At 63.2% G+C, this 11135-nt stretch overlaps 3 protein-coding genes across 3 annotated transcripts; 1 reads left to right on the plus strand and 2 right to left on the minus strand.

Annotated features, from left to right (window-relative positions):
• Positions 1-5937: 5937 nt before the first annotated feature.
• On the minus strand, positions 5938-6885 carry MNEG_4971 (hypothetical protein; the record flags this gene model as incomplete). Its single annotated transcript, XM_014046548.1, has 1 exon — positions 5938-6885. A coding segment is annotated over one exon (948 nt), but the record flags the coding sequence as incomplete, so codon positions are not given.
• A 1138-nt stretch (positions 6886-8023) lies between these two features.
• Positions 8024-8633, plus strand: MNEG_4972 (putative Protein DJ-1; the record flags this gene model as incomplete). The annotated part of the gene is made up of 2 exons (XM_014046549.1): positions 8024-8284; positions 8592-8633. The coding sequence occupies 2 exons, from the start codon at positions 8024-8026 to the stop codon at positions 8631-8633; spliced, it is 303 nt and encodes a 100-aa protein (XP_013902003.1).
• A 1219-nt stretch (positions 8634-9852) lies between these two features.
• Positions 9853-11060, minus strand: MNEG_4973 (hypothetical protein; the record flags this gene model as incomplete). Its single annotated transcript, XM_014046550.1, has 2 exons — positions 9853-10251; positions 10443-11060. 2 exons carry the CDS (start codon positions 11058-11060, stop codon positions 9853-9855), a joined length of 1017 nt encoding a protein of 338 aa, XP_013902004.1.
• Positions 11061-11135: the final 75 nt, after the last annotated feature.

Consider the following 11135-nt stretch of genomic DNA (forward strand, 5'->3'; position numbering starts at 1 on the left):
ATCTTCTTGTACAGCGGGATGCTGACAGCACCCTTGGGGCTGGCCTCTGCCGCCTGCTCTGCCTTGCGCACGTCCACCAGCACCCACTCCCCGGTCTCCAGCAGACGGGCGGCCTCATTGGCCAGGATGGACTCTGCCCTGACAGACTTCAGGTGATCGTACACCTGTGACGAGGGACCGGGCCTTTAAGAATCAGGGTTGAACAGTCTGCGCTCATGCCAGAGGCCTTAGTTGGGACTACTGGGCTCGGGGACCCCTGTCCTGGTGGAGCAGAGCGCTGGCGCAGACAGAGCGGGAATGACAGGATGCGCATGAGAGCAAGCTTTGCATGACGGCATGTGTCCGCAGGCATCCGCGCACAAGCGTTCATCCCCGGCCCCACTTACCACAAGCCACTTGGGGATGAACTTTGTCTCAGTAGCGGCAGCGCGGGTAACATGCGCATGGCGCGTGGCTCGCTGAGGGCTAGTCGCCACTGGCACTCGCCGGGCGAAGCCGCGCTGCACTTGTGCGGCACGGCTCATGTGCAGCTGCTGTGCCAGCGCCATCCGTGCAAAGCTTTATGCGGATCGAAAAAGGGCGCCGCAAGACGTGACGAGAGAACACGCAAAGCAGATCGGGATCCTTGCAGTCTGTAGGAAATCAGAATAAAATGGACGCGCGTGAGGACTGGATAAAGGCCTGAGTGGGTGGGTACTAATGACGCGGGGGCCCAGGGGTCATGAGGACATGAGATCGTTCTGATCATCTGACGTACGTACCTGGCACACAACATTGACTCAAAGAGATGTGACGTGTATGATGTGACAGCTCAGGTCGGTGTGAGTGCCTGCACAGCCTGGCAGTCCAAGGGTACCGTAATGTACATGAGTGCTGTAGACAGTCCAAGCTGAGCCGCTGCAGATCGCGCGCCAGCGTGCGTACGGTCTGCTCCACGGCTGCGCTCAAAGTGCGCTCGGAATCGTCGTCTGTTTCATTAATAGGCCGCAAACAGAGGGGCTGAGAGGCTCGCTTGGTTGGCGGGGCGTCGGCACACAATTCAAATGTGTTCATTGATTCAGACACCTGTGATTGGCTGTCCACGAGGGGTGGCTGGCGGACAAAGCAGGTCACCTGCTGTGTTTGGCCACCTGGTGTCTGCAGAGCCACCAGGGCCATGGCAGCACAAGGCGAGCGCCATGCAAAAGCTCACTTGCGAGAAGTTGATGGAAGCCGCTCTCGAGGCCGACTCCAGCCGATGTCAGCAGCAGCTGCCCAGCAAAGCTGGTGACAGCGATGGCGACCAGGAGGGTCGCGTCTGCGGCGAACGGCAGCGTCACCCAGCACCCCGCCACGCTGAACTCCAAGCTCAGGGCCAGGTGACGACGGCCCACAGCCGCAGCAGCAGCAGCAGCAGCAGCAGCAGCAGCAGCAGCAGCAGCAGCAGCAGCAGCAGCAGCAGCAGCAGCAGCAGCAGCAGCAGCAGCAGCAGCACCAGCAAGACTTCGGCCTTAGCAACAAGATGGCCGGCTTCAGTCGCTGTGATTTTAAGTAGCACTGGCCTGCCTCGCCGCTCATATGTAGACGAGATTCCATTGATGCAGTCAAATTGTGCTGCAGTCGACAAGCGCACCCCAGGGCGAAAGTCAACGTCGTGCGTGGGTTACTCGGATTGGTCCGAAACTCACTGAAGCATACATCAATGGGCGGCATCACATAAGCTATTGCTGAGCTACACAGCTGTCAGTGGTGCTTTATTCAAAGTAGGAAATCAGCGTCCTGCAGTAAGTAGGTGATGAATTGGTCCCCTCCAGAGAAATACATGCCCCTCAACTCCTGCGCTGCTGGTGTCCAATATGTCAGGGTTGCCGTGTAATCATAGTTGAAAACATGATTGATTGTAAGGAAAATCACATAAACGCAGAGAATTATGTCTAGCAGGGTTGCCTGGTCGTGCTGACTAATGATAACAGGCTGTAGCTTGAGGTTGGGCCCCTTTCATGCGCGCCCCTGAAGCAAACTACCTGGCCCCTGTCTCCCGGCCCGGCGAGGACGGCGTGGTGCACCTCGGCGTCAGCAGAGGGGCGCGGTTCATCGATGGGCGCGTGCTGCGCGGCGTCAGCAGCGGTGCGCTACCCCTGCTCCGAGGCGTGTCCAGCAGCGGAACCAGGGTCACCCCAGCCGAGGGCACCAGTGCCGAAGTTGCCTGCCTTTGATGGCTGCAGAGTTGTGGCAGGGGCTGCTGCGGCTTGTGCAATCCCCAAATAGGGCTGGCATCCTTAGCCGCAGGATTCATGTCCTCCCCAGCCTCCGGTGAACCAGCCGTCTGCATGCCAACTGGCGTGCTGCAGACAGGGCTCGCAGCCACCACTGGCAACGGCACGTGCGCCTGATGCTGTTGCAGGTGCTCCTTTTGCTGCTCCCCCACCAGCCCAGGCTGCCGCTGACCGCCTGCATGCGGGCTGTACTGCTCCTTGATAATTAAACACTGGTTGGGCTGCATCTCATGCACGTCTGCATGTCGCTGCCGCTCGTCCTGCACCGGGAGCAGGCTCAAGTCGTGCTGCAGCGGCAGCAATGCCTGACGCCCACCCCACGCCGCCGCACTACCATGGGGAATCTTGGATGGGGTGCTGTCGTGCGATCTGCTGCCGCCGCTCACCAAAGAGCTGCCAAACACGCTGCTGCAGGCGGCGCTCTCCAGACTGCCAGTGACACTTGCGCTAGGTGCGGCTGCAAAGGTGGGCCCTGCTGTGGTGGCTGCCAGCGCCAGCTGCAGCTGCCCAACAAACGCAGCCTGCGGCGGCAATGCCGCTTGCAGCGCCTCCTCACACGCCGGCTGCACCGGCGGGGATGATGGGCAGGTTGGTGCAGCAGAAGCCCCAGCAATCACAGGCAGACTGCTGGGGCCGCAGTGGTCTGTATCCATGGGCAGCTGGACCTGCTGCTGTGCCACCGCCGCAAGCGCCGCCAGTGCCTCGTCGCGGGCATCAGCACTGATCTTGCGACGCACGTCAGCCTCTTGCAGCTGCTGCTGCAGCACCAGCAGCCGCCCCTCCAGCTGCCGCGCGCGCACCTCTTGATCCGCAGCAGCAGCCCGCGCCGCAACCGCCGCCGCCTCAGCAGCCACTGCACGCTCGTCGGGCGGCGTTTGCGTCTCTGCATCACTGCGCCCTGACAGCCGCCGCAGCCAAAGTGGCGTGATGAACACTGGCGTGCCCTCCTCGTGCGGCTGCTCGCTGACTCCTGGCAGCGGCGGTGAGGGTGGGCTGGTGGCAAACGCCCGCGCGCCTCTGCGACCTGGCGATAGCTGGCTCGCAGCCCATGGTGACGCCTGGTGCACGGATGGTGTCCCTGTGCGGCTAGTGGCGGCAAAGCCGCTGAAGGACACGCTGCCGGAGCTGACAGAGCGCGGCTCCACTACAGCACTGCTGCCAAACGCAAAGCTGCCACGGTTGACACTGCAGGGACTCTGCGCATTGCTTGCTGGACTCGCGGCTCCTGAGGCTGCCGCCATCGGCCCAGTCGGAAGTGCGCCAACACCGACATCATGCGCGCTGCCCTCGCTGCTGGCAAACAGCGCCGCTGTCACCTGCCGCCGTATGCCTGCGAGGTCCTCCGACAGCAGCTCGTGCTCACGAAGCAGCGACGCAGCCTTGAACCCTGCGGCGTCCCGCCCGCCGGGCCTGCACCCCTGGCTGCCGGAGGCATCGCCGCTGGCGCTGTCACGGGCGCACCACTGCAGCAGCTGGACTTCCCTGGACACGCCCCTGCTGCCACTGCTACTGCTGCGCTGCGCGGCACCTGCCAGTGCTGCGACGGGGATTGGCTCCCTTGCGGCGCCTGCTGGTGCATGTCGAATCACGGGCCCTGCCGCAATGGCGGCTGCGTCAAATGCAGCCATGAGCGATGTGCCCATGTCCCGTTCGCCTTCCCTGTCATCTCCATCTTCACAGCCACCAGGGGCGCTGCCGTCACCAGCAGCAATCAGGATGGCAGCGGTGGTGCTGCCGGCTTCGCCCGCAGGCCCAATCCTCAGTCTTGCTTCGTCCCGCCACGGCGCGTGGCCTGCCAATCCACTCAACTCGTCCTTCAAGGCCAGCGCCTGCCGTCGCAACACTTCCGACGCGTGCGCCGCCCCCAGCTCTGCCGCGCTGCTGACCTGCAGCCCCGATGCCATGGCTCGCACCCGCCGCAGCGCCCGCGCAGCCTCTCGGCTGCCCGCTGGTGAGGCGGCGGCGGAGAGTGCGTCCCTCAGCTGTGGCGGAAGCTGCTGAATTTGCGCCTCTGGCGCAGGGCTGCCCTGCAGAAGTCCTGACAGCAGCAACGCCGACTCACAACGGTGCCCCGCCGCCGCCGCCAGCTCGTCAGACAGGGCACCCACAGCACTCACAAGCTCTGCCAGTGTGGCCGCGGCGCCGTCGTCCTCCTCCTCACGGGCGCTGGCGATGCTTCCCCCTACCACTGCTGCGCCACTGCCCACCAACAGCCAGGGCTCGTCCGTGCACGGCCCCTCTACATGACAGCGAGCCGCGTGACCACTGCTTCCATGGCCCCGCCCTGCTGTCGCTGCCGCTGAGTCCCTGGCCCGGGACGACTCCACCGGTGGTGCTCGCCGCCTCACGTGAACGCGCCTCATCCGCTGCTGCATGCGCGACATGTGGCCCTGCAGGTGGGCCGCGTGACGTGCCGCCTTGTCCGGGTCTGTGAGGGCCGCACGCAGCTCCCCCGTGAGCCGCTGCAGCTCCTCCATGGAAGGGCTGTCAGACAGAGGGCTTGACGCTCGCGCACTGCACGATGCGCCACTGCTGCCGGGGCTGAGCAGCTGCGTGTGGCCGCCGTCCCCCTCCGCGCCGCTGCAGGGGTCTCCGTCCTGGCTGCCACCACACGCGCCACAGCGGTTGGCGGCGCCAGGCCCTGCTGCAGCGCCCGGGCTGTCGCGCCCCTCGCCAAGGGCTGGGACGTTGCGGCCTACCCTTAGCCCTGGCTTGCCTGCAGCCGGGGGCGTTCCTAGCAATGGCGTCACGCAACGCTCGGGCTCAAAACCTTGCACCGCGACGCGGCTGCAGACTCCCGTGGTGTCATCGTGGCTGCCTGCACAGCTGCTGCTACGAATTTCCGCTGCATCATGCTGACTGGGTGCACTGACGTCGACGCTTGCGCCGCGGGGGCTGGGCGAGCTCGGCGGGGATGGCTGGTCTTCGCTTGGCAGCTGCGAGTGGAGAGTGCCAGGCAGGACGGGTGCCGCAGCCAACGGGGAAGGGCAAGGAATGAAAGGTTTGTTGCCGCTCGGCCTGCCACTTTGCAGCTTGACAACATACTCTATTGTGTATGCGCGACGCAAATGAACGTCTGTGTGGACACACTGGCCACCGACCGCATACGCGTGCACACAAGCACGAGACCGCACTCGCGTGCGCGCGCGCACACACAAAACAAGACGTGGCTCAGAGAATCTGCTGCTCATCACCCCATCCCTTGCAAAGATTATCCCACCTGTAGCTCCCCGTCGAGGGCTAGGAAAGCATCGCCATCAGCCGACAACTCCTCCAAATGCACGCTGCCATCCTCTGTGTCATCCAGTTGCTGTTGCTGGTCTCCCCCCTGCCGCTGCAAGCGCTGCTGATGCCAAGAATCGTACTCATCACCTGCGCCCTGCTGGCCGAGCATCAACGGCCCACACCCGGCGCTGCCGCTGGCCTCGCCCTGCCCCTGCAGAGTGGCCAGCTGCACCAGCAGCTCGTCCTTGCGCGCCAGCGCAGCATCCCTCTGCTGAAGCTGCACGCGCAGGCCGGCGTTCTGGGCGAGCGACGCCTGCAGGCGGTGCACAGGCGAGCACGGGGCCACTGTGCCAGTCCACCCACATAGTAGCGCGTGCATGTGGCGGTAAAGGCATGCCTACCACCCGGCTGAATCTGAGTATGCACGACCCATGCAACCCCTCCCCCCCCTCTCCACCTGCAGCTGCTCAGCCAGCAGCGTGTTCTCCTCCGCCAGCAATGTGCGCGGCCACACAGGCGGCCCGACAGCTCCCTTGCTGCTGCCTCCACTGAACCTGCTGCTTGAGACGCTGCCAGCCCATCCCGCTGAGCGGCTGGAACCACCCCCGCAGGATCTGCTGCTACTGCTGCTGCCTCCTCGGCTGCCCGAGCTCGACCTGCATGCTTGGCCAACTGGCGTTGCGGCCCCTTGCTCACAAGCCCAGGCCCCCAGATCCCCTCGATTGTGGTTTGACAGGGCAGATCGCTGCTGCGCGTTGACCGGCAGCGAACGTCGGGCTCGTTGCGCTGCCACATTGTTTGACGGCCTCTCCTTCCGAAGGATTGCCCCACTTATCGAGACTGCAGCACTTGCGGGGATGCTGCCGGTGCTGGCGCGCACTCGTGCCGCTGCGCCAGCAGCCGCATGCTGCGCCGGCGCAGGCGCCAGCGCCGCGCTCCCTGGTCGGCTGCCACGGGTCGCTGCAGATGCGCGCAACCCGTCTCCCCGGGCCTGGTGTCGACGTGACCCCGCCATGTGCCCCAGGACATCAGCGCTGCTGGCCGGCTTTCCGTTGTATTGCTGCAAGCTGTTCGCCTCCCCCATCAGCAGCGCGCCCTCCTTGGCTATGGCTCTGCTGCCGTTATTCACTTCCTCACGCTGCTGCTCGCCCTCGTGGCTTGACGGCATCTGCGCTGCGCTGTCTTCTCCCTCCTGGTCAGCGGGCTGTGCCGTGTCTGCTTGTGGGGATGCATCGCAAGATGCGATAGCTCTGCTAGTGCTGCTATCGCCGCCCGAGTGCGTTGCGCAGCTGCCGCAGTCACCAGCACCCGTGGATAAGGGGGCGATCCTCCTAGGGTCACCCAGCTGCAGCAGCACGAGCAGCCCGTCTTGTTGGTGCACCGACTGCACGCTGCTGCTGCTCATGGTGTCCGCGCCGACTGTATCCCTGACGTTATTCAAGGCATCCATACGCTGGCCAAGTGCTGCACTCTCACTTCCAAGGTATGCAGCACTGGCCCTGCCTTGCGCGAGCTCAGAGCGACGTTGCCCGCACGCAAGTTGTCGCTGCACCGTCACCGTTGCTATGCTTATCTCTGCCGTCCATGAACGTCTGTATATAACCGACGTTCGAGCTGCACCATCGGCCACTGCTAGCGCTGTGCGCGAGCCATGTCAACTATTCAACAACATGGCACGGCCGGCTACCGTAGTTGGCCATTTGCTTGCACATTTCTACGTCGTTGACAAGCGTCTTCGTTGACAATGTATGACTCTCAAAATCGATCCGTGATTGGTGTTGCTGCACATCAACAACAGCTGCTGGTCGTAGGTACATCATATGACGTGGAACGAAATGACAGTCCGATAGCATCCCGCTGCCTCCCGTAGCCATAAGGCGATTGCATGCTAAAAAGGCGTCTTATCGGGTCTTAAGCTGCGCTCACTGCGACCCAAGATCACCTTGACAGTGTAAGATGATCTTTGCCTGCAGCCAGCCATTCAGACCCCCAGCAGCCAAAGTAGTACCACTTAATGACTGGAAACCCTGCGTGCGAGCATCAGGCGTGCAGGCATTTGTGTTGGCGGCCAGCCGACAGCGTGGAGCTGCAGTGATGGCGCGCGCTGCCAAGCGGGTTCTTGTGCCTATCGGCAACGGCTCTGAGGAGATGGAAGCGGTGATAACAATAGATGTTCTACGCCGTGCTGGCGCGGACGTGGTGGTAGCCTCGGTGGAGGATAAGCTGGAGGTGACCTGCAGGTGACTTACACAAAGCGGTGTGCGTCCCTTGACCCAGGGAGGCAGGGGACGAGTGATTGGCCCAACAGCACACCTACGGTAGCTTGGATTTGAGCTTGCAGCCGTATGCCGTGTACCCTCCATCCCCCACTTACGCTGCTGGAGGTCATCATCCCGCACCCCACCCCAACAAGCCGCGGCGTGCGGCTGGTGGCTGACAAGCTCATCGGGGAGGCAACCAGGGAGGCCTATGACCTGATCGCGCTGCCGGGAGGCATGCCGGGAGCAGAGCGCCTGCGCGACAGCGCGCCGCTAGTCGCAGCCATGCAGGCACAGCGTGACGGGGGCCGCCTGAGCGCGGCCATCTGCGCCACACCGGCGGTGTTCCTCCAGGCCAAGGGGCTGCTTGACGGCAAGAAGGCGACCGCGCACCCCGCATTCGCCGACAAGCTGGTGGACCAGAGCGCGGTGGCACAGCGCGTGGTGGTTGACGGCAGACTGACCACCAGTCGCGGCCCCGGGACAGCGTTTGAGTTTGCCCTTGAGCTGGTGAAGCAGCTGTACTCAGAGGACAAGGCCCGGGAGGTGGGGGGGAGGGGGTGGTGGCGAGGAAGATGTGAGTGTGTGGAGGGGTTGGGACGGAGGCTGGGGATGGGAGTAAGTGCATGAAGGGGGGGGGGGGTTGGAGAATGTCTCTGCACAAGTACAGGTTGAACGATCGTTGTTGATGAGGACTGCCCGCATTTTTGTGGAAGAAACGCTTGCACTGCTGAGGCCCTGCAAGTTTGCGAGTATGCTGTTGCTGTTGGCACCTGAAGCCCACTATCGCCTGGAGTTCAGGGACTTGGACCCCAGCCAACCATTCGCACAACGTCCACTATCGCTGACGCAGGTGGCGGGACCCATGGTGCTGCCAGATGGCTTCAAGGTGTGAGACAGTGTCTGCTGAGGATCTTGTGTTGTTACATACTCTTTGCTCGCAAAAGCGGCGCGTAGCCATCAAATGTGGGTGTATCTGCGCTGATGCTGCGACTCATGCCACACCAAGGATTCAAATCGTTGCAAAACCCCTGGGCAGGAACCCACTCGTCAGCAGAATATTAACACACACAGACGTACGAAAACAGCGTTAACCATGCGCCTCAGCAGTCTCGGGTGCTAGCCTTTGCACCGCGTCTGCCTCTCACTGTGTGGAGAGAACGCATATCTTCGTCCCGGAAAATTGCATCTTCTCAGCGAGTCGGCAATAGAACGCCCTGCAGACGTGTGGTTGGAATCCCTCCTCCCAAATCGCAGACCCTCAACCCTGCCAGGCGTAAACCCCAGGCATACAGCATGTACAACATTGTGCAAAAAGAACTCGCAAATGCCACATCATTCGGTTCAAACGGGTGCACAAGGCACAGGGGCCCAACTTGACGCGCACTTTAGTGGGCTGTGCTTCCTCAAGGGTTGTGGTCCCGAGGTCAAGGCCAGCCCACAGAAACCAAAAACAAACCATAGCTGTCACATCAAAAGAGGGTGCGGAAGCTCGACGCCCTGACCCCCAACATGACGCCCCTGTGTGGCCTGAGAAAGTGCCGATCACGCGGCTGCTCAGGGCTGTTGCTGAGGGTGACGGTGAAAAAAACTCTCGATCCAAAAGTGGTGCAGCACGCAACACGGTTGTGGGGCATTGCCACCAGCGGCACAGACAAACACGCCTGCCCAGCATCGTCACTTGCGTCAATTATGCAAGAGGACAAAGATAAAGGGACGGGCCTGAACCCTTACAGTCCCACGCGCAGCATCGATCCCTGGAAAAAGCCTGTCATCGAGCGACAGACAAAGCGCAAATGACTAGGCGACAGCTGTGGGCGGCAGTGCAACTGCTGCAGCCACCGGATGGCGATGCATGGCAATGCGCTGTTGTGATGGGAACTCCACAAAAACAACCGCCATGCCTTGTCCACACGCCTCACTCGCAGATTGTTGCACCAGGTCTGCCCAAGGGTGAATCCTGCGCTCCGCTTGTTGTAGGCCTTGTAGCGAAGTTGATGCTCAACCGAGAGCAGTGGAGCCCCAGACTTCGACAGAGGAGCTGCTGGCAGCAGCTCGGCACCTGCGCCGGCGCCACCTCCTGGCTTAACGCCGTTAGATACCAGTGTGCTGTGTCAGGAGGTTTGCTGCGCGAGCCTTTCACGTGCGCGCTCCAGTGCTGCCAGCAGCAGCTCCTGGGTGTCGACCTCCAGACTGAGGCTGGCCGCAGAAAACACCAGGCTGCCGTCGCGCTGGGGCGAGCGCGCCTCTGCCGCATAGGCTTCTGCCAGAACGCGGCCCACGACAGACCTCCACCGGCGCGCCGCAGTGCCGTCAGGCGCAGCGCCCTTATCTGCAGGCTGCGTCTCCACCTCGTGGCGTGGCCACTGTACAGAGGCTGTCGCGTCGTGCAGGGTCGGGGGCTCTGGCAGCTCTGGAACAGGGGCCGCGGCGCCTGTGCTGTTGGCAAGAAGGTTGTCGCTGGTGCTGATCGGGGCGACGCCCACCTCTCGCTCCAGGGCGGCAGTGGCGGCCTAGGATGGGGGGGGGAATAAAGGTTGAGCTTGGTCCCATGACTGGGTGCCTACACGGCGGAAACAGCTGCTGAGGTACCGAAAGGCTTGCCGCTGAAGCACACCCGCCTGTGGCGAGCTAAGCAAGATTACAGACGGCGAACTTGCATTGCTGCGGGACCCCTCCTAACACAACAGGGTGGATCACCCACCGTGAGCTCCCCAAGCAGCGCAGCCGCGTGCAGCGCCTCGCACTCGCCGGTGCCCAGCACCACCTCTGCCGTCGAGGCGGCCTGCCGCTCCAGCACCTCTGTCGCTGCTGTGAGCAGCTGGTTTATGGTTGCCGCCAACACACGCTCGTTGATGCCCTCGCCGTGCGTGGGCGGCGCTGCCGCTTCGTCGGCCCCACCGCCAACAATCTCTGACAGCAGTGCGTTGAATCGCGCCTCGGCCTGCGCCATGCGCGCGTCGCCGTCGACCATGGGGCTGCTGTCACCCTTGTCGTCCACGGCAGGAGCGGTGCTGATAGCCGGCAGCTCAGAGGGGTCCATGAGGGGCACTTGCAGCATTGGGCCCTGCGCGGCGGGGCCAGCAGCCGGGTACACAGCAGCGCCGCCGGCCTCGGCGGCCAGCGCACGTGCCGACCTGCGCTCATCAACGCGGTGCCTTTTCTGGCGCAGAGCATCGGCGCGCGCCTCCAGCGCCCTCAGGCGTCCCTTAAGGAACTCTCTGTCGGGCCGCGCCACGACGCCCGTGGCCGAGGTGTCGCTCCACGCACACGCCACGCCCACGCTGCCGGTCGGCGCAGACTCGCCAGCACCGGTGTCCATGGCTCCAGCGATGTGAATTGTTCTGTCCTCCCCGTCCTGACAAGTGGTGATCGGGGCACGTGTGCAGGTAGGGGC

This window comes from Monoraphidium neglectum (genome assembly GCF_000611645.1).
Source record: "Monoraphidium neglectum strain SAG 48.87 unplaced genomic scaffold scaffold00719, whole genome shotgun sequence".
NCBI lineage: Eukaryota > Viridiplantae > Chlorophyta > Chlorophyceae > Sphaeropleales > Selenastraceae > Monoraphidium > Monoraphidium neglectum.